The sequence below is a fragment of the Sminthopsis crassicaudata genome, chromosome 2, assembly GCF_048593235.1.
Source record: "Sminthopsis crassicaudata isolate SCR6 chromosome 2, ASM4859323v1, whole genome shotgun sequence".
NCBI classification, from domain to species: Eukaryota; Metazoa; Chordata; class Mammalia; order Dasyuromorphia; family Dasyuridae; genus Sminthopsis; species Sminthopsis crassicaudata.
In genome coordinates this window covers 1,022,488-1,044,865 of record NC_133618.1, presented here as the reverse complement: position 1 = coordinate 1,044,865, position 22,378 = coordinate 1,022,488, and the positions used below count along the sequence as shown (strand labels likewise).

Below are 22,378 nucleotides of genomic sequence, written 5' to 3'. Positions count from 1 at the left end.
GGGAGAGCAACAGGGGCTAAAATGTTACTCCTTAATGACACAGTATCAGTCCGGGAGAGGCCTGAGAGACTGGGGCTAAAATGTTACTCCTTAGTGACACAGTATCAGTCCGGGGAGAGCAACAGGGGCTAAAATGTTACTCCTTAGTGACACAGTATCAGTCTGGGGAGAGGCCTGAGAGAATGGGGCTAAAATGTTACTCTTTAGTGACACAGTATCAGTCCGGGGAGAGGCCTGAGAGAATGGGGCTAAAATGTTACTCTTTAGTGACACAGTATCAGTCTGGGGAGAGGCCTGAGAGACTCGGGCTAAAATGTTACTCCTTAGTGACACAGTATCAGTCGGGGAGAAGCCTGAGAGACTGGGGCTAAAATGTTACTCCTTAGTGACACAGTATCAGTCCGGAGAGAGGCCTAAGAGACTGGGGCTAAAATGTTACTCCTTAGTGACACAGTATCAGTCCGGGGAGAGGCCTGAGAGACTCGGGCTAAAATGTTACTCCTTAGTGACACAGTATCAGTCGGGGTGACTGGGACTAAAGTGTTACTCCTTAATGACACAGTATCAGTCCAGGGAGAGGCCTGAGAGACTGGGGCTAAAATGTTACTCCTTAGTGACACAGTATCAGTCCGGGGAGAGGCCTGAGACTGGGGCTAAAATGTTACTCCTTAGTGACACAGTATCAGTCCGGGGAGAGCAACAGGGGCTAAAATGTTACTCCTTAGTGACACAGTATCAGTCCGGGGAGAGGCCTGAGAGACTGGGGCTAAAATGTTACTCCTTAGTGACACAGTATCAGTCCGGGGAGAGGCCTGAGAGACTGGGGCTAAAATGTTACTCTTTAGTGACACAGTATCAGTCGGGGAGAGGCCTGAGAGACTGGGGCTAAAATGTTACTCCTTAGTGACAGTATTAGATAGCTGTGGCTCTCTTCAACAATGAGGGGATTCAAACTAGTTCCACTTGGTCAGTGAAGAAGAGAGCCGTCCCACCCAGAGAGGCCTGCGGGCACTGAGGGTGGAACACAATGGAGCACTTGCATGCTTTCTGTTGATGTTTGCTTGCATTTAGTTTTCCTTCTCAGGTTTTTTTCTTTCTAGATCCAATTTTTCCTGTGCAGCAAGAGAACGGTATAAATGTGTACACATATTTTGTATTGGACTATCTGGGGAAGGAGGGGAAAATTGGGAACAAAAGGTTTTGCAAAGGTCAATCTTGGAAAAATTACCCATGCGTATGCCTTGTCAACAAAGAGGAAGGAAGGGAGGGAGGGAGGGAAGAGTACTGGAGCTGATGGAGAAGGCCGGCTGCCCCAGAGCGACTTAAGCTACCATGTTACTACTTGATGGCATAGCATCTGTGGCGGAGAGCTGGTACTGCTTAGTGAAAGTGCATCAGTCAGTGGCAGCGACTCGGGCTAACATGTTACTACTTAATGCCACGCATCGGAGCAGATGGAGAGGGCGACCGCGCCACTGAGCGAGTTGTGCTCCTACACTACAACTTAATGACGCAGCGTCCCCCCATCCCTGGATAAGGCCAGATGACTCTCAGATGGTCTCAAGTGCCTGCTCTGCCTGAAGCACTTTCCCCTGGGAGGCAGGTGCTCTTCTTGCGCCTCTGTACAGAGCAGCAAACTGAGGCACCCAAGGCGGGACCTGCCCAGTCTGCATTCTCACCTGAATCCTGGCTTTCTGACATGTCCCCCTGCCATGGCTTTCTTGGCCTTCGTCCTATCCAGAGCTCCCTTTCTGCCCGAAGGCTCCCCAGGCCCCTGTGCCCCCAACACTGTACCATACTGCCCAGTGTGGGGCTCGCTTCTCCACAGCTTCACCCGGGCCACTGCTTTCCACCCACGGGGCTCTCAGGTCCACCCATCGCCCTAGGACCACGGCCCCTGGCGCCGACCTTCCTGTCCTGAGTGCCCACTGAGAGTCCTCTGTACGGCGCCCAGCTACAAGGTGCCCGCCGACTCCAGAGCTGCCGGCGCTCCCCGCTCCGAGGAGCCACGAGCATTTCCTGGCCCTGATGTGGGCGGAGGCCTTGCTCGGGACGGCTCCATGACTTACAGAGGGCACCTTGCCACACTGCTCTAAGGTTACAGGCTCCACTCAGACCAGACCCAATCCCACTGGGAGGCAGGTGGGCACCGAGAGCTTGATGGAGACCAAGCGTGCAGCACGTGGCACTCAAAGGACGCTGCCCCCAGGCCCAAAGGCCCCCAGGCCGTGAGGGGCAGCTGGACCTGCAGCGCACACGACACAGGGGCTCTTCCTCTCCCTCCCCAAGAGGGCACCAGCTCCAGGGAGCCCTCTTCCTCCCTGCCCCTGCCCATCCCCACAGAGTATGAGGCTCACAATGGTCAGAAGCCAGCCCCAGAGCACCACCAGCCTCTGGAAGGCCCAAGAGACCGGCCTCCTCACTGCCCGCCTCCCACTGCAGGCCAGATGGGAAATAGAACTGATGGGACCACTGATGGGCACAGGGAGCCCCACCTGCTGGGGCTGCGAGGAGTTGCCCGAGGGTGCACTGACCGACCCACGTGTCATTAATTCTGGCTAGTCAGGGCTAAACTGAGGGCCTGCCTGTGGGGACCCCCACCCTGGCCCCGTCCCCCCCAGAAAAGGCCTCCAGTGGGGGTCCACAAGGGACACTCTGGGAGGTTCCCTGGGTTCAAAAACAAGAGCCAAGACGGCCAGCTTCGCCCAGGCCCAGGGCGGACACTCACGTGCTGAAATGCAGGTAGGGCTTGGGGGCAGCAGCGGGGGACGGTTTCTTTGGTGAGCCGGAGGGGCAGCCGCTCTCGAATATCGACAAAGCGTTCTCATCGTCACTGTCCTCAAGGAGGAGGCTCTGCACGTCTGTCCAACAATGGGACAAAAGGGATCGGGCCTCAGGGGGACAGGGGGCGGTCACTGAGCCCACCCCCTCCTCCCCCGTGGACGAGGGCTCCCCACCAGCTGCCGGCCCTGCCAGGACTCCCAAGGAAGCCTCTGGGCGACTGAACTTCCGGAAGATCCCCATCTCTAGTGAGGAGGGGCCGGGAAGCCGCCTGGAGCCCGCTGCTCCTCGCCCCCGACCCCAAGGGGGCGCTACCTTCTCGTCGGTCCCCCTGGCCGGTCTCGGCGTGGGGAAACACTCTGTGCAGCACAGAGAGGATGTGGTTGAAGCTCCTCTCCAGGAGGGGCCTGATGATGGGCGACAGAGCGTGGCCCGAGGAGGTGACGGCGCGCTGGGAGGCAGGCACGATGTTCTGCATGGCGTGGTGGAAGTCCTGCGCGCTCAGCACGATGGAGGACACGTCCAGCTGCAGCTTGTGGCTGCTGGCGTAGATCTGCGGGTAGCGCCGGCGCAGGGCGAGCAGGGCGGCCTCCGTGCACAGGGCCTTGATGTCCGCGCCGCAGTAGCCTAGTGCACACATAGGGAGACAGGAAGGGGCCACGGTGAGACCGACTCTGGGCCCGGGGATGCCCGTCCCGCCTCGGCCCCCGTGCCGACGCTCTCCAGAGATCCAGACCCCCTGTGTCTTGAGGGAGGCCGTTGACCCACGGCGCCAGCCCACCCCAAGGCGGGGAGCGTGTGGCCGGCAGCGCGAGGGCCCGAGGTACCAGACCCCGCTGCAAACAATCCTCATTATACCACAATAACCATTAACACGGAGCCAGTGCGAACCACATGCCAGGCAGGAAGCCTGGGAAACCGAGGCGGGCAAGGCGAGTGCCCTCCGCAGCCCGCGGCTGGGTCTGAGCTACATTCCTGCTCTAGGATTCTCTTACAAAGAAGCATCTGTGATTTCTGCCAGCCGTCCGAAAGCCCCGGATGCTGAGGAAGGCCCTCCCTGGCCTCCACCTGGCCCCCCTAACCAAGGCCCCCAGCCTCCGGAGGTGCTCAGCGTGCCACGCCCACTTGCCCCTGACTCTCCAGCCGCCCTGGTCCCCAAACGGCACCGAGGCTCCTTGGGAGCCTTCTCCTAACGAGCCGCCCCCGGAGGAGCCCGGGCGCGGCTCGTGACCCGAAGGAGCTGGGTGCCCACTCCAGAGGGCTTCTCCCCACCAGGGATCTGCTTCCCGGGGGTCCGTCCAGTGATGAGCGTCCCTCTTCACTCACTCATCGACCATCCCCCTCAAAGGACTCCCAACAAGGTCTGAGGTGGGAGAACACAGGGGATCCCATTGGACCCCACAAAAAACACAAGGCAGGCTTCTCTGCAGGCCAAGAGGGGACTCGTGCCGACCAGCACGAACCCTCACTTTGTAAGAGGCAGCCGGGACCAGTTCCCTGACAAAAGGAGGATCCGCTCTTGGCAGATCCCTTCCCCGGGCACCCAAAACATTGCTGAGACTGGCAGTGGGGAGCCAGGAGGAGACACACGCTCACACATGCACACCGGGCCAGACCCCAGCAGGTGAGACCCCAACCCCCAACGCCTCTGCCACGGCCCCTGCACCCTGACCCGCAGGCAGACACTCCCCGACACAAGACGCCAGAGGCCTTCGGCGGCCCATTTTCGGGGCTGAGCCGGGGCCAGCCAGGCCCCAGAGCGCTTTCAGACTTCTAGGGGACTCGTAGGGGAGAACGGCGGCTCTCTGACACAGTGCGGCACGGCGGTCGGGAGCCACTTAAAGACCCAATGTGGGGAAAGAGGCCGGGATCGGCCCATCTGCCTTTGGGCCGAAGACGGGCAGACTTTTCTAGCTTCAAAAAGTACCATGAGAATTTGAAAGCCTTTGAAAGACCGCCAACGCTAAGCAAATGCCGAAGGAAATCGAGCGGCCGCGACTAACTTAGCAAGAAGATCACGGAAAGGCCAAGGGAGAAGGAGCGTCTAAGGCTGAGAAGGAAGAAGGAAACCAGAGTGCAAGGGGACGCCTGCCAGAGAGTCGAGGGGCAAGACCGCTGTGCAGTCTGGCTGTGGGCCTGAGGGCCGGGGGTGGGGCGGGGCAAGAGGGCCTCTCTCCGGCCAGGGGGCCTCTCTCCGGCCAGGGCGGCCTCTCTACGGCCTCGGCCAGCTCTCCCTCCAAACGCCACCCTCTCCCACCAAGCAGCACAAGGCCAAATCGACAGGGAATAGGTTGGGTGCATGCTGTCTGGTACCCGGCCAAGTTAGACTGGTGGTGTGCTGGAGAGAGTTACGTTTTCTCCTCACCCGAAGACGTCGAGGTCTCGGTGGCTCAAAAGCTGAGGGAGGCTGCTTCGGAGATGGAGGTCCCTGTGGATGAAGAGGACAATTTGGATGTAGCTGAATGGGTGTGGACGGGCGGGCAATGGCGGAGTCACTTCCTGGAGGGGAGACAGCCCCACGCCTTCTGAACAAGGTGCCCTGTGTGGCTTCTCTGGGGCGGGGGCCTCTCTGCAAGCCTTAGACACTGGTTTGTTCTCTTAAAGAGTGAGAGGGGGAAAGAAGGAAAAAAAGGAGGAGCAGTGAAGGAGAGCAGGACCCTCTGTGTGGGCAGAGCAGATCCCGTGACGCGTCTGGGAGTGGCGCAGCCCGGGAGTGGCGCGGCCGTGCCGGGCCCTCACGCGGGCATCCTGGCTGTCGGGCCTGCTCGGCGAGGGCCGGGGGCTCCTGGTTCTGCTCCCCTCGGTGAGGATGGTTTGCTTAGCGGAGGACGCCGTGCCCGGGAAGGAAGGGCAGCCTCGTGACTTGGCTTTCTCAGTAATGGTGCGAGACCACATTTAAATCGCGCCCAGACTACCTAAGACCAAAGTCCAGTCTTGCTTCCCACACTGGCAGATGCCAAGGCACGCTCTGACCTTCCACACTGGAACCACAGGTGCCATAGGCTGGACGAGAGCCAACACGGATTCACAAACACCAGCTTCAAAAAACGCCACTCACCAACACATTTCTCAGCCAGTTCGCCAAGGAAGAGGTCCGACAGTCTGGGGCTCCAGTCCCGGGTGTGGATCTGCAAAATGTGCTTCCGGGCCTGGGGAGCAAAGCACAGGCAGATTACGGGGTGTCCCGCAGAGTGGGGCGCAGTGGCGGCGGCCCTTCCCCTGCGGGAAGAGGAGGGGGATCCCACCGAGACAGAGGGAAACGGCGGGCACTTCTCGTCGGTGCCCCAAGAAGGGGAGCCAGGGCCCACGGCGCCCGAGGCCAGACCACCGGCTCTCAGGATCTCGGGGGAGCCGAGACAACCCTTCCCTTTCTAAGAGTCCCCGAGGATTTCACATGGAACAACTCTTCCTGGAGGCTTTCAGGGATTTTTCTGATTGTTTGCTCTAGGGAACTACTAGACCATGAAGGTGAGAGGGTCTGCGGCTGCAGGAACCCAGCCACAGAGGCCGCTTCTCAGCCCTGCCCAGACCCACTTGCCTCCCAAGGACACACACAGACTCCGGCTTTGGGGGCACACAACACGTGAGATCAGCTGGGCATGGGGAGGGGAGGCCCTGTCCTTACACATTCTGGGCCTCCTGAACACTTGGCCCAGCGTTTCTGGGAAAATATGGCAACTCAAAAAGACAGTCCTATTCCTTCAAATATGTTCTATTTCCTGCTTCTATTTACCTAGAACATTCATCTGTTCTGCTGCCACATACTCTTCATCAGTGGCCATTCATCTTTCATCACTTTTCATATTTCACTTTCTTTCTGTCTTAAAATCAAATGCTCTAACCGCTTACCTCTTTTATCAGATTTTTTTTTGAACAGTTCATAGTTTTCTCTATTATTAATGGGGTTTTTATTATCAATTCTGATCATCTTCCCTTTGATTTTTAAGATTTAAGATTTGGGATTTAATTGGAGAAATTTCACTTGTTGGTTTTCTAGTGTTAGGGTTTTTTGGTTTTGGTTTTGTTTTAGATCTACGTCCAGTTCATTGATCTGTTCTCTCTTTTACTGGTCAATTTTAGAGTTTTTACTGTCTGTCTATAAAGAGAAAAAAAGATTTCCTAAATATACCTCTGGCTGCATCCCCAAAATGTTGGAATATTGCCTCTTTGTGATTATCTTTGGTAAAACTGATCAATGTTTTTATGATTTGTTCTTTGATCAACTCACTCTCTGGGATTAACCTATTTAGTTGAAATTATGTTTTTAATCTTTGCAATTATTGAATATAATTTTCCTCACACTATAGCCACTAAAACGTAAACTTAATATTTCTACTTTTCTACATTTATCAGAATTTAAAGCTTTAATATGTGGCAAATTTTTGTGAAATTGGCATATGCAAGCAGAAATAGGTAGCTTTTTTCCTGAATGTGTTCCTTTTTATTTCTATATTCAATGTTCTCCAGAAGTTTATCCAATCTATTTTTTCTAAAAGTGTAGTCAGAGACTTTATTTCTGTTTATTTTTTCGTCAGATTTATCCGTTGAGCTGTAAGTTATGCTATCCCACTTTTACAGTTTTATTGTATCTCCCTGAAACTTCTTTAAATTTTTCTTTAAGAATTTAGATGCTACGGTAATTGTGGAAATATGTATAGAATTGTACATGTCTAACATATATCAGGTTATTTGCCAACTATGGGGGGGTGGGGGAAAAGGAGGGAGAAAAAACATTTGTGACAAGATTTTGCAAGGGGGATTGTTGAAAACGATGCACATTTTGAAAAGAAAAAGCTTTAAAATTAAAAAAAAAACAAAAAAACAAACAAACAGGAAGAAATAGGACCTTAAAAAGAAGAATTTAGATGCTATACTACTTAGTGTTTATATAATTTTGGTTCTGATTAGGAATTCATTTTTTATGGTAACCTTTTAAAAAGTGAAGATTATTGAATTCAACTAGGCCTATTTTAGGCCTATTTGTATTGCTGCTCTACCTAAGATCATGTTTGATACCTCAATTGAAATACTTTTTTTCTATTTCAAGCGTGTTTCTTATAAACATACTGCTGCATTCTGATTTCTAATACCTTATGCTATCCTTTTCCATTTTATAGGTGATTTCCCCTCATTCACATCTAGTTAGGAGTGCCAATTATCTTTCCCTCTATATAAGCTATAAGAGAATATAATTCTGCTTCTCTTTGCCTCCCACTCCATTTGGGAGTTTGTTTTGCTTCGGACTCATTCCTCCCTAATTTCCCTTCCATCTTTTCCCTCCCACTTCCCTTCCCCTCCTATAACTCTGTTTGGTGAAATACATTTCTGTCCCCAATTGTATCTTCCCTTTTTTCACTAGCCCAAAAGTAAATGAGTTTTTAAATGTCTCTGTCTCGCTTTCTTTCTCTCTCTCTCTCTCTCTCTCTCTCTCTCTCTCTCTCTCTCTCTCTCTCTCTCTCTCTCTCTCTCTCACACACACACACACACACACACACACACACACACACACACACACACACACACACACTCCTTCTCTCCCCATTCTTCTTCCCCTTCCCCATTGCTCCTGTGTATTCCTTTTCTCCTCTCCTTCTTTTAAGATCCTGATGACATAAAGAGCAATTCCAGCTGTGTGGCAGGGTACTCCCATGGGCCACAATCTCAGCTCTAGCTTCCAGCCCAGGATGAAGCCTGACCATGGTGGAAGAGCCAGAGCAGGAAACACACCTAAGAGGAGCCGGTGGCTCGGCTGCTCTGAACCTGTGGGACTTCCCAGCTGGCTCAGTAATAGAAGTGAAACCTCCAAGTGGGCAAAAGCCAAAGAAAGCTTGCTCAGACTCAAAATCAAACCAGGAGGGAGCAAGTCAACTTTGCCCTGGAAAATCACTGTGGGAAGGAGCTCTGAAAGCTCACACATCTCCCAGTCTGAGCAGTTCTTTAAATGTTGGAATAGAACAATACCCCGAGAAAGCAACAAATGAAACCAAGAGGGCAGAAATTCAGGCCAGAAATGTCCCCTAGCAGCTAGGTGGTACAGTAGATAGAGCACCAGCCCTGAATTCGGGAAGACTTGAGTTCAAATCTGGCCTCAGACACTTAACACTTCCTAGTTGTGTGATCTGGGCAAGTCACTTAACCACAACTGCCAAGAAATCAGCTGGAAGAACAAGTGAATCAGAAATAAATCCCCCCATAAAGAGCAATTATAGCAAGAGGGAAATCCAAAAGAAGAGAATAACTCTAAAACATTTGCAACCAAAGCCTCAGAAAACGAATTAGAATTAGAACCGAATCTGGAAGAGGAAATTCTTGGAAAGAGGAAAAAGCAAGAATTCTAAGATAAGATTGAAAAAAAAATTAGCTAAGACCAATCAAGGATTTCTAAGAAACCCTGAGAAAAGCATTAGAGCCGAGTACACAAATCTGACCAAAAGCACGCGCATGCGATCGTAAAGAATTAAACAAGGATAAACGGCTAACATTCTCTCCTCAGAACTTGCTCACCATCAGGGTCACAGAGAACCTAATCAGACAACGCCGTTCATTTTCACGGGTTTGCTTTGTAGTCGCAACTTTAGGAAAGGCATTACTTAGCTCTCAGTATTTTGACTGCCTTCCTAGGATTTCCTATGTTCCTATCGTCAGCAGACTGGGACAGAATTCTCTCCTCTTTTCCTGTCTTTAAGCCTTAAACGTTTTCTCTTGCTAGCTGCGATTGCTAGCAGTATGGAGAGCAGCCATCCTTGCTTTCCTTGCACATTTCCTGGGAAAGCTTCCGCTGCATCCCCATTGCACACGGTGCTGGCTTGTGGTTTCAAATAACTTTCCGGGATATTAAAAACCCTTCTAAGTTCATGGTTTTTAGCATCGATGACAACGTACTTTGTCAAAAGCATTTTCTGCATCTACTTCTTAGATGTTTTGCTCTATAATACGATCGTCTGCCTACTGTATTCCTTGGAGCGAACCATCCTTTGACCCATGGTGTTCAAGTAGGACACAGGGAACGATTACACCGCCGGACGGCCGGAGTCTACCTGACGGCTTTCAAATCTACGTCATTAATGGCTACGATTCTCCTTCACTGCCGCAGGCGCCCGGGAGCCGGGCCTGAAGTCGAGAAACCCCTCAGACCTGGGCAAGTCACCTGGCCTCTGCCCGCCTCGGTCTCCTCAGCTACACACTGTTATGAGAACGCCTAACACCTCCCCTTCCCCCCCAATCCCCAGGGTTCTTGTGAAGATCAAATGAGGCAAAGTGCAGAAGGTGCCTCCCAAGTCTGGGATTAAACCAGGAGGTATCCCACAAAAGGTCTGTCTGGGATCCGCCGGGTGGATGGGGCTGGCCAGGCAATCTAGGACAGCCCCTCTCACTCCATTACCAACGCGCAGTGGAAGGGCACGGCCAGAACCACCCACCCTCGCGGCTATCACGTCGGAGTGAGCCAGAGAGACCCAGGGAGTGTGAGGGCGAGCCCCGAGGCTTCAGGCTGACTCCTCCTGCCCCGGCATCGCCCTTCCCCAGCACATAGAGCCTCTTCTTCAGCTGCGACAGGAGGGATGGAGGAGCACGTCCCTCCAGCCCCCTCCCCAAGAATGCCCCCAGGTGAGTGACCAGCACTGCAGAGGCTCCTAGAAAGCCAAAGCTAATTGCCAGTTGTCCCCTCATCAATGGGACGCCACTGACCAAAAGTCTCCTGAACAGAACTGGGAAGCACCAGAACTGTGGGTGCACCTGAGCGGGTGGTCCAAATAGCGAGGGTGAGCCCCTGGGCCTAGATCCAGGTCACTTCTCTCCCCCATCTGAGAGCTCAATGCAGCGCCCTCCCCCCCACCCTCACGTGCTGCCCTGGGTTAGCACTCGGGCCATCCACAGCTAAGCCTGCAGGCTACGTGCACAAGCTCACTGGACATTTACCTTTTGATCAGGCAGGTTAAAAAGAAACTCCCGGTCAAAGCGGCCAGGTCTCCTGAGCGCGGGGTCGATGGAGTCCAGTCTGTTGGTAGCACCAATAACGACAATTTCCCCCCTGTTGTCCAGCCCATCCATGAGAGCGAGGAGGGTGGACACGATGGAGCTGTGAGAGAAGGTGCAGGAAAGGGCTGAAGCCGGCACGTCTGGGCTGTGGGCCTCCCCGCTGCCCTCGGGGCACGTGCCCGGACCTCCATTTAGCTACCCGAGAGCTGGAGGGTCCCTCAAGGCCCACAACACACACACGGGCACACACAGAATACACCCATGCACACACAAAGGCCAAAGCCTGACCACAGCTGGCTGGAGGAGCAGCCATCACCCCATGTTGCCCCCACAGAGAGACCGGTGGTGGACCAGGCCCAGGGCAGGCGTGCCTGCATTTACCAGAGGGACTGTCCCCCATGCCACGAGCCCAGGGGCCCAGCCAGATCTGCCCACAGCCCACAAGCACGAGCCCCTCGGGCCTGGGAGGGTGCCTTCTCACCGCCAGCCCCATTACCTGTGGATCTGGTCCTGTCTGCTTGACCGCACCGGAGCCAGCCCATCGATCTCATCAAAAAATATGATCGAGGGTCTCATCAAGTAAGCCTGATGAAGGAAGGAGAGGGTGAGCAGCTCCCCATCCCCGAAGGACCGGGCAGCAGTCTCCATGGCAACGGTGTCCACGGCAGCCTTCCCACAGGGCAGTTTCCAAAGCACTGCTGCACCAACTCTGCCCCCTGCAGGGGTCTGAGCATTCCCCCCACCTCCCCCTCCCAGGGGAGAGACGGCTTTGGAGAGTGAGGCCAGATAATTCCGCCCCCCTCAGCCACGGGCTGCCCCCCCAGGGCAGAAGCGACCCACAAGGGAGTGCAGCGATGTGTGGGCTGGGTGGCTGTATAAACACACAACACTGAATGGCAGAAGCCCCGCTCAGGACCCTCCCTGTGGTCTCCGACATAGGGCTCATCCGCCACCCCCACTCCAGCGCTCCCTGCCCAGACAGTCGGGCTCCTCACCTGGTCAAAGAGCAGGCGGAGCTGCCGCTCGGACTCCCCGACCCACTTGCTCAGACAGTCGGCTCCTTTGCGCATGAAGAAGGCCACCTTCTTGTCCCCCTGGCTGCACTCATTGGCCAGCGCTCTGGCCACCAAGGTTTTACCGGTGCCGGGGGGACCGTAGAACAAGCAGCCCCTGTGGCAACAAAGCAAGGAGGCTGCGGGTCAGCCAGAGAGGCAGCAAGCGGCCTTCTCGAAGGGAAGGGATGGAGGGCGCGCTGGGAGGACGAGGGAGCGGGCCTCCAGGCTCGACAGGGTGCAGAAAACGGGCCCGCTGAAAGCCAACATCCCTCCCCCGGAACCAGGGGTCTCACCTACCTGGGAGGCTGGATTTTGAATTTTTCAAAGATTTCAGGGTACAGAAGTGGAAACACGACCATTTCTTTGAGTGCGTGAATGTGATGGCTCAACCCGCCGATACTATCGAAACGCACCTTGGGGAGAACGAGGAAAAGAGCAGTTGTAGGAGCAGTCACCCCGAAGGCCCCCTGGACCCTCCCAGCAGCACCACGCCCAAAGGGCAGAGAGCATGGGGCTGAGGGCACTCAGAAACTACAAGACTTGTCCCTGTGAAAAAAACAAACTGTGGTCATCAGATCGTGGCCAACATTTGGCCTAAAAGCTTTACGATGAATCCGTCACCAGGAACAGCTTCCCGCCATCCTCCTTATCTGCGGCTCACTCCTTCTCCTATCTGGAGACCAGAATTATTCTTTGGAAATTTGACAAAAGTCACTGATGAATCCATCTGCTCCCAAGGAGTTCATTTACTCTTTGTTCAACTCCTAAAAATTTGGGTATTTAAATCCTCTGTTTCTTGCTCTACTAATCTGGATTCTATTAAACTTAAAAGACACGTGCATCCCATTAATTCAATTAAATGGCACGTGACTGAACAAAAAAACTACTAAGATATATCTGTATTTCTTTGCTGGCTGTGAATTCTCATTTTTTAATTCCAGTACTGGAAATTAAATGGTCTTCTTTTTGACCAAAATCAGAATAAGCAATAGGAAGGTCTGTCTGAGTGGCTTTTCAGTGGGTGTTTTTTTGTTTTGTTTTGTTTTTTTATTTTATTTTATTCAGCTTAGGATTTCTGAGTAGACTAACTTGTTCCTATTCTAAGTGTTCTGAGACATGTTCACTTTTAAATCACAAGGAAAAAACCCTACCAAAAAAATACGGCTTTTTCTTGACCATGGTACTATGGACGCATGAAGAAAAACTAGAATGGTTTCTACTAAGATCAGGGTTAAAGTCAAGCTGTCCACTCTCAGAACCACTATTTCAGCAAGTCCCAGAAATGAAGAGTGAAGAGTTAAAGGGAAAGGAAGGGAGAAGGGGAGGGGGGAAAGAGAAAGGGGAAGGAAAGTATTTAGAGGATATGCAAAAAGAACAATTAAATGGTCACTTCTTACAAGTGGTAAGACGGTTTCCTTAGAAAACCAAGAAAGTCAACTTAAAAGTCTGAAAAGCTTCAGCAAAGTTGGGAATATAAAATAAATCCATGTAAACCATCAGCATTTCCCTAAAATGCTCAGCCAGAAAAGGCAAAGAGAAAATCCAGTCAAAACAACTGCAGATGGACAAAAAAACTGGGAGTCTACCCACTAAGATACACACAGAATCTACATGAATTCAACTAAAAACTATTTAAAGAGACCTCAAGTATTAGAAGATGAACTGCTTGTGGGTACACGAAAGCATTTTTTAAAAAATACTAATCCTACTTATTTGTTTAATACAAATCAAATTTCCAAAAGTTTGCTTTAGGGGATCAAAATAATGAATAACAGAATGAACTTATCAGTTCAGATCAGAATCTCAAGGGAAAGAATGAAAAGAAGTGATGACCTAACAGGCTCAGATCTCCACTCTGTGGGACAGGGGTGACGAGCAGGACGGAGAAAGATCATCCTTCACAGTAGGATGGTGGACAGCACCCACTCCAGTGCCTCCCACTTGCCAGAGAGAACAGACAGACCGACAGCGCTTCTTTTCCCCCTTTCCTTGCTCCCTCCCCCAACAGACGAGACAGATGGATGGTGTGTCTCGCTCCCTCCCCACGTGTACTCCAGAACAATCACAGCGATTTGTTTCTGAGCTCTCGGGAGAATGCTTCATGAGGCGCAGGGTGACCGACCATCACTGTGTCTACCCCCGGTGACCCTGTCACGTTCCCATCACATCCAAAAAGGTCCCGGGAACCCCTGAGTGGGAGCATTTGTGGGAACAGGCTTCCATTCGGGTCACATGACTGACAAGAAGATGGAAGGGGCACTTGCTCCTCTGGGCTCCCTTGGTGGGCAAATTGCAACTTCTGACTCCCAAAGATCTTAGAAGGAAGAAAATGCAGAGAAAGGATTTTAAGCATAAGCAGATAAAGCAAATGAAAAAATGGCTCCAGGTCATCTAAATGAGCCCAAGCATCCTTGAATAAATATTGAAAAGAAAAAAAAAAAAAAAGAAAGAAAAAGAAATAAATGAAATCAATCAACTCGATCGGGTCTGAGGCTCCATGGATGCTCATGAGCACAGGGAACCCTGCTGGGACATTCCCCTGGGGTTCAAGAGATAAAAAATATCATGAATACCGAAGAAAAAACTGAAAGCCGGCAGGGAGTGAGGAGTGGGCGGGTCTCAATAAAGAAAGGAGAGCAGCCGATGGAGAACGCACACACACCAAAGCGAGGGCCAATCCAGGGGAGAAGCTCAAGGAGCAGCATGAGCCAGACACAATCTCTAAAGACAGGACAACTTAGCCGTTCCAAGTCATGCCAAAGAACGCCGGCCAAAAGCCGAGCCCCGTGACACGGGAAACAATAAAAGGAAACCACCCCTGAACTTCCAAGCCCAGGAAAGCAGGAGGGGCTCAAAGGAAGCCCCAGCCTGCACGGCTCCACACAGGGCAGCTGACTTCAACCAGCGCACTGCCAAGCAAGAACAAGACAGACTTTCAAACAGAGAAGGCCTCTCCTAATTCCGGCCACTCTGCATCTGCCAGAAACTGCAGGGTAAAGTGGAATAATGTGCCCAGAGAGCCAAAGAGAGGACACCTCTCTCTGATCCCCAACTCAGGGAGAGACCCCTCTCCATTATGTTCTCGCAGAGGACAGAGGACCAAAGTGACATCATCATCATTAGTTGATTACAGTGTGTCCCCCTAGGCCAATTGGACCAACGCGAGCTCGGAACGTTGGGCTGCAGCTGAGGCACAATAGTCCCTATGAACAAGGCAGCGAGAATGGGCATGGGTCACCTTCTGGGCAAGCCTCCGAGGGACCTTCAGCTGGGCAGGGAGTGATGTCATCCTGAGGTCAGGGGTCAAGGGCTTGAGCACTGATTGATGATGGTCTGTTGGGAACACTACAGAATGTTTAGCCCCTCTCTCCAGGTCCTTGTGACTAATCAATGTGTCTCCATTAGCACTGAGTGGCTGAGAGGTACCGTAGCTCCTTGGCCCATAAACAGTCTTCAGGGGATCATGAGAGCTCTCTGGCCTGGACCTATGGGCTGGATTTCATCCGCCTTCCTCCTGAGCCAAGAATCCCACACTTCTCCAAGCTGTGAACGATGGAACTGCGCGCAGTCCTTGGAGGTGGAGGCGCCATCCTGCGGCGCAGCCTGGGGACTTCTCGCTTCTCCTTGAGCAGCTTCTCCATCATTTCCATCAAACCAGTCTGGATGTTTGCGAGGGCTCTGACCCAGGTGGACACAAATCCCTGAAAGCCGCCCGCTTCCTTTCCGCTCCACTGTTGCCAACTGCGCGCTGGCTCCCTCCCACGCAAGCGCCTAGTCTGGAGGCCTCGAGTCTTTGGTCTCGGGGCCGCTGCTGCCGCTGCCGCATGTGAATATTCGGCTTGGAGAGGACAGGCCTGTGGTCAGTCCAGCACTCTGCGTCACACGCGGCCTCGGCCCCTCTCGCATCCTGCCCGTCTCCTCTCCTCGTGTTCAGTCTGCTCAATGCCAGCTGTGTTTTCTGGCCTTTCTGGTCACGAGACGCACGGGGCGCCAGCAGGAAGTGATGGCAACTGTGGCTGTTTCCCGGGCCACGCCTCCCAAGGACTCCGCGCCTCGCCTGCTGCTCTGAGCCCGCTCTACCATAAAAGTCACCCAGATTTATGAGCTTGACCTCTTTGGGCACATTGATGACAAGGGTCTCCAGGTCTTCCTCAGTTTCCTTTGACCCCCATGGGGTCATGGGCACATGTGATGGTGGCGCAGTGTCTCCTGCAAGTGGCGATCGCGCTGTCACGAGCCTGTTGGCCCTGCTTCTGGAAAGCACAGGAGCTTTCGGCTCAGACGATGACACAACAAAAGCTTTCAAAGAACAGATTCCAGAGCGGCCTCTAAGCATCAGTCTCTACTCCCACCAAAACAGGAAGCCCTCACAGGCGTCCCATGCTGCGCATCAGAGCCTCAGAGGGAACAAGGGAAACACGCCCGAGCCAGCCCAACGCCCACAGTGAAAGGGAGTCCTGGAGAAGGAAGCGGGGTGAATGGGCTGGGGCAGGGGCCTGGCAGCACCCCAGGAGGCGAGGGGCCCCAGGGAACAGCGTGCCCTTTGTGCTGGCGCCCAATACCCTCCTGCGGTCTTGAGGATCACTGCTCCGGGTCCTTTCCCATAAAAGATTGCAGCCTCTCTCCTCCTAAGTCAGAGCTTTGCGAGGGAACTTGGCATCATAAGGAAGGTCGGCCCGGTGACCTCAAGATGGTTTGAGTCCGTAATTTCCTTCCAGACGACTCCAGCTTTTGTGATTTGTCATGCTTCCTCCTCCACAGCCCAGAGAAGCCGGGGCAGACACAGAAGAGCAACACAGTCCGCAGACCCGCAGACCCCACAGGTTTCCTGCCAAGGACCAGGTGTTCTCCCCTTTTCCACGGACTCCTCCTGAATCCCCTGGGAAGCCTCCATTATTTCGTCACTCCCACATCCCTGGAAGAGACCCCAAATCAGACACACGAGGCACCAAGTGGCCTCCGGGGAAGCTGGCAGCTGCCCCCTGGGCACCGTGCAGAAAGTCAGCCAGGTTCCTGACCCCCGGGGAGGTGGCCACGGCCACGCCGGCCGGATCATTGTTTGCGGCAGCCTGCAGTGTCCTGAAGGAGGAGTGCACTTTCTGCCCGGACTGCCGGGGCTCTCCAGAACTTCCGGCTCCTCTCGGTGTCTCTCACGTCCTCTCGACCCCACGGCCCCTTCCCCTGCATACGCAGTCACGCTCTCCAGCTCTGGCTTTTTAGAATCCACTTTCAGAGGCCAGGCTCCTGGCAAAGGCTCAGCCTAAGGTGACGGCGACCTCCGAACTTTTTGCTTCTTAGAAATAGGAGATGCAGGCGGCACAAAGCACTGGGGGGTGACCGACGAGCAGGGACGTTCCTGAGAGAGATTCGTTTGGAGGGGACACCACCGGTGCGGTCCTGACTCGGACTGAAGCAAGAGCTCCCTCTCTCCTGTAGTCACCAAGGTCCAGTGGCCGGACCCAAGTCCGGAAGACCGGCAACGGCCTGCGAGATCTAAATGGCTGCGGCAGGTACGCCAGCCGCCTTCACTGTCGCGGCCATCACGGCCGGCACAGGCCATTCTGTCAGTCTCTGACTTTAGCTCATCCACAGAGACCATTTTCCCAGGTGTGTCCTGGGAAGGGAGAGGAGTGGCCCTGCCAAGCTCTCCCACCCCAGGGCTCATCCTCTCTGGGCCCCTCCCGCAGGAGGGGAGGGGACTCTTGCACAAAAACCAGTATTATGAGATCAGGCCAGTCACAGAGGGTCCTGAAAGGCCAGCAAGGAGAGTCTGACCACCGCTCCAGGAGCAGGAGAGGCCCCGGAGCGCTTTCAGGGGGTAATGACACAATCTGGTCAGCAGGGAAGAAGGAATGACGTCCCGGGGAGTGACAGTGAGGATCTAACGGAGAACCAGGGCTCTCGGCTGCTGAGAGAGAGGGCAGGACAGGAGCCTGGCACTCCCTCACTGTCGCACCTCATCGGCCTCCCAAAGCTACGACGTTCCCGGGAGCAACGCCGTCAGACGCCTGCTTCTCCTCCCCCTGCTCGGCCAGTCTCAGGCTCTTTAGCTGTGTCTGCAAGCCCACCTCCCTTCCCCCCCAGACCACTTCCTGGGGGATCTCTGCGCCCTTGGACCTAATGGCCACTCTGTGCTGATGATTCTCACATGTCCCTGGCCCAACTCTCTCCTCTCCATCTCAAAGTGCAAGTCCAGCAGACACCGGCTCCACATGTGCAAAACAAAACCCTCTCTCCCCCCCACCTTCCCTCTTACTAGAGAGGGGACCACCATGTCCCCGGACCCAACTTCTGACTTAGGAGCCAGCCCGGATTACTCCCTGCCTCTCACAGGGCCCTGCCCTTACGCAATCCACACTCTCTGCCACACGCCCTTCTCTCTCCGACATGGACTCTGCCCTGGCCCAGGTTTTCACCTCACCCCCTCCCCCATGAAGAAACCCCAATTATAAATATCAAAAATGAAAAAGCAAAAATGAGGAGTCATCTTGACTAATTGCATGGCAATAAAATCGATCATTTAAATGAAATGGATGACCGCTTACCCAAATAGGAAAGGAAGTAGAAAACTTAAACAATCCCATCTTAGAAAAAGAACGTGAACAATCTATAGATCGTATACGCTGAGCTCCCTAAAGAAAAAACCCCGGGACCACTCAGGCTTGCAAGTGACTCCAAGCACCCATTTAAAGAACAACTGATTGCAACTAACTAAACTGCTGGAAAAAGCAGGTAGGAGAATCCCACCAAATTCATCCCATGCCATAAAATGTGGTTTTGATACTGAAACTAGGGAGAGCAAAAATGGAATAAAAATGACAATTCTACATCAATGAATCTGCAATTGTCAATGCTGAAAAATCACTTGTAAATAAAAAGCTGTGACAAAGAAAAATTTTTAAAAACTACCGAAATTAATTTACTTATTCAGGGCCATCCCAACAAAATGCCAAGAAATGACTATATAGAGCTAGAAAAAATAACGCGAGAACAAAAGGTCGAGTATTTCAAGGGAATTAAAACAAATGCCAATGAAGGTGGCCCGGCTGTGCCAGATCTAAAACTACAGCATAAGGCAGTGATCACCAAAACCATTTGGTACTGGCTAAGAAACAGACTAGTTGATCAGTGGAATAGGTCAGGTTCCAGGACGAAATAATCCAGCGGCTGACAAACCCCCGGAGCCGGCTTCTGGGACAAGAACTCACTACTGGACAAAAGCTGCTGGGGAAACTGGAAAATAGGATGGCAGAAACTGGACATGAGCCATACCTAACCCTCTCTGCCAAGATGAAGTAGAAATCGCTTCCTCATTCACACATAAAGGGTGATACTATCAGCAAACTAGAAGAACAGATCTGTGGCCAAAGAAGAATTAGAAAATGTTACAGAATACAACGTGGACAACTTTGGTGATAGTAAATTAAAAAGCTTTGATACAAACAAAACCAATGCAGCCACAATCGGAAGGGAAGCAGAAAACTGGGGGAGAAAGGGCCCTAAATTAAGGCCTCATTTCTAAAATATATAGAGAATTAACTCAAATTTGTAAGAATTCAAATCATTCTGCAATTGATAAATGGTCAAAAGATACAAAGAGACAATTTTCAGATGAAGAAATTAAAACTGTTTCTAGCCATATGAGAAGGTGCCCTAAAGCGCTATTGATGAGAGAAATGCAAATTAAGACAACTCTGAGGCAGCACTCCACACCTCTGGGATTGGCTAGGAAGACAGGAAAAGATAATGCTGAATGTTGGAGGGGATGTGGGAAAACTAGGGCACTGATACATTGTTGGTGGAGTTGTGAAACACAGAAATAAGATTATGTGAGGACCGATTCTGATGGACGTGGCTCTCATCAACAATGAGATGATTCAGGCCGGTTCCAAGGGTCTTGTGATGGAGAGAGCATCTGCACCCGGGGGGGTGGGGGGGCTGTGGGGACTGAGTGAGGATCATTTATTTTCTTTTTTTTTCTCTCATTTTTTTCCTTTTTGAACTTATTTTTCTTGTGCAGCGCGATCATTGTGGAAGTGTGCACACGTTTAACCTACACTGGATCACTTGCCGTCTGGGGAGGGGAGGGAGAAAAATGGGGACCACGAGGTTTTGCGAGGGTGAATGCTGGAAATTATCTTTGTGCGTATTTTTGATAGTAAAATACTATTATTATTATTTTAAAAAGAAAGTCTGGTTCTCTCTCACCTCTCTTCTCTCAGGAGGCTCCCAGGTGGGGCCTTCTCACTGCCTCTGGCCGAGGATCCCGCCCATACACTCCCTACTGCCTCCCACTTCCCTGCAGGACAAGTGTAGTGTCTCTCCATGCTGACTCATGGAGCCACCTCTGCCTGCCCTTCCTCTGGGCCCCTCCTGACCCTTTCAATCCCAGAATAAAGGCCGCCTTCCCCAGCCCCCTTCTGAGCTGGTGCCTTTCCTCTAGTAGGCCTCATTTTTGCCACCTTGCCTGGAACACCTCCCCGTCCCCCAGAGGACCCTGACCCTAAACGTGCACACTCCCCAAGGCTCGGCCCCAGGGCTCCCCCCGCCGGATGGCAAGGAACCCAGAGAAGGCATCAAGAGTTTGCCGAGGAGGGAAGGAGGCGAGGGGACCCGCGGCCCCGGCCCTGCTGAGGCGCGCCGAGCCCAGAGAACGGTGGGGGGCACCTACCGATTTGTCCAGGATCATTGGGTCGACGTCTGCCAGGCTGGCCCCAACCTTGACCCTCTCTCGGAGAATCCCGCTGGCTAAATCTTCGGCTCTAAAGTTCATCGGCAAACACCTGCAGGACAGGACGGGCGGGTGAGCCCCCCAGGGAGCCCCCGCCCTCTCTGAGGCTGCAGCTCAGGCCCAGATCTCTGCGGGGCCGGGTCCCTTTGTGCCCAAGCTGAGCGAGGCCCCCCCCCCCCCCCGCCCCCTGCCAAATAAAAGGCAGGGCACGCTCATGCAGGAGAAAAGACCGCCTTGGTCCTGTGCCAGAGGCCGGCCATGAAGTGCAGTGAGCCCAAGAGAGCCGGGCCGTCCAACCCCACTGAAGGCGCTTCTTGGTGCCTCGCCGGGTCTCACAGACCCGGAAGCGCAGTCTGAGAGGTCACTTTGGGTCAGGCAGGCCCGCGTCTCAGGCCAGATCTGACCTCTGGGCCCCACAGCCGCCCTGACTGCCATCCTTCTAAAGAAGGAACACCCAGGTGGACCCAGGATGGGCACCTCCCCCCACCCCGGCTGTCAGCCAAGGCCCCCACCCTGCCTCCAAGCCTCCGTCCCAGAGCAGGAAGCCCTCCGGGCCCTGCAGCAGGCCAGAGAGGTCACAAAGTGGAGGCTGGGCACTCGGGAGCCTCATAGTGACCAGGAGGCCTTTGGCGAGGCACCTCGCCTATGTTGGCACACGGGACCCTCACCTTGACCTTGTGAGGTCGATCTTCGGCCCCCAGTTCCACACACCCACACCCCCTAGCCCACACCTCCAGCCCCCGCTCCCCCGGCCCACAAAGGGGTGGCCCTGCCGGCCCGTGACCAACCTATTCCTGGCCCTGGCCATGCTCTTGGACTTCCTCCTCTCGAAGCGCTCCTCGTCCGAGGAGGTCGTGTCGCTGCTGTGGATGGCGTGCTTCTTTCTCCTGTCCGAATGAGCAGAACAGAGTCAGGGGCCCGAAGCCCCCGGCCCGTGCGGGCACCCAGCCGATCGCAGGGAGTGCCGCGCCTTCTCTGCCGCCCCCCAAAGATGAGGGGGAGGGCGGGCGCGGGGCCGCTGAGATGGTCCCAGAAGGTCAAGAAGAGGGAGCCTGGGCCCAGAGAGGTCAGGGGAGACCAGGAGCGGTCAGTGACAGGGCCGCAGCCACAGGAGGCAAGGATGAGAAACCAAGAGGCTGGAGGTCAGTGGGACAGAGGCACAAACTGCAGCTGACGGCCACACTCTCTGGGGCCCGTGGGAGCCCAGGCGGACAGAGCGCGCCCTTGGGGTCCCTGGGGCAGGGGTCAGCGTTCCCGCTGCACAGAGCAGGGCCCGAGCATCCTGGCCCGCACGCCTGCGCTTGTGGGGTTGTGCGTTTTCTTCGCTCTCCGACTGGCCAGACCGTGAGGGCTGTCCTGGGGAGGGGGCCCTCCCACCACCCCCAAACTGCCAGGACCGAGACCCCGGGGGAAGCAGCGGGCGACGCGGAGGGGGAAGCCTGGGGACTTTCTGAAGAGGGGGGAGCACACAGTGAGGGGTCTCCTCTGGGTTGAGACTCTTCTCCAGGAGCCCAGGGGGGCTTTTTAAGCACTGAAGGAAGACCTCCTGGATAAACCGCCATCAACACTTATTAAACCCCCACAGTGTAGCAGGCATAGGGCTAAACATCGGGGATGCTTCTTGCCCTCGAAGAGCTTTTCTGGGGGCAGTCAGAGAAGCTCCAGTTGGGAAATGGGGCCCCTGGCCCAGCTCCCTCCTTCGGGCCCCACAACTTGAGCTCCCTCCCTGCCCAGGGTCACACAGAAAGGGCTCACGGCACCTGAGGGCACACCGGTGGGGGCCCGTGCCAGGGGGCGAGGCTGACGGTGGGAGGGACGCGCAGGCGGCCGGCAC

At 53.9% G+C, this 22,378-nt stretch overlaps 1 protein-coding gene across 2 annotated transcripts in view; it reads right to left on the bottom strand.

Annotated features, from left to right (window-relative positions):
• Nucleotides 1-22,378, bottom strand: part of ATAD2B (ATPase family AAA domain containing 2B) — a 54,042-nt gene that overhangs the window by 18,631 nt on the left and 13,033 nt on the right. For both annotated transcript variants that reach the window (XM_074285345.1, XM_074285344.1), the window contains exons 9-17: nt 21,333-21,431; nt 20,485-20,596; nt 12,111-12,226; nt 11,754-11,928; nt 11,255-11,343; nt 10,699-10,858; nt 5,840-5,930; nt 3,097-3,408; nt 2,729-2,861 (exon numbers count right to left, since the gene is read on the bottom strand). In XM_074285345.1, the coding sequence (XP_074141446.1) occupies nt 2,729-2,861; nt 3,097-3,408; nt 5,840-5,930; nt 10,699-10,858; nt 11,255-11,343; nt 11,754-11,928; nt 12,111-12,226; nt 20,485-20,596; nt 21,333-21,431 (1,287 nt within the window). The remainder of the gene's footprint in view (nt 1-2,728; nt 2,862-3,096; nt 3,409-5,839; nt 5,931-10,698; nt 10,859-11,254; nt 11,344-11,753; nt 11,929-12,110; nt 12,227-20,484; nt 20,597-21,332; nt 21,432-22,378) is intronic.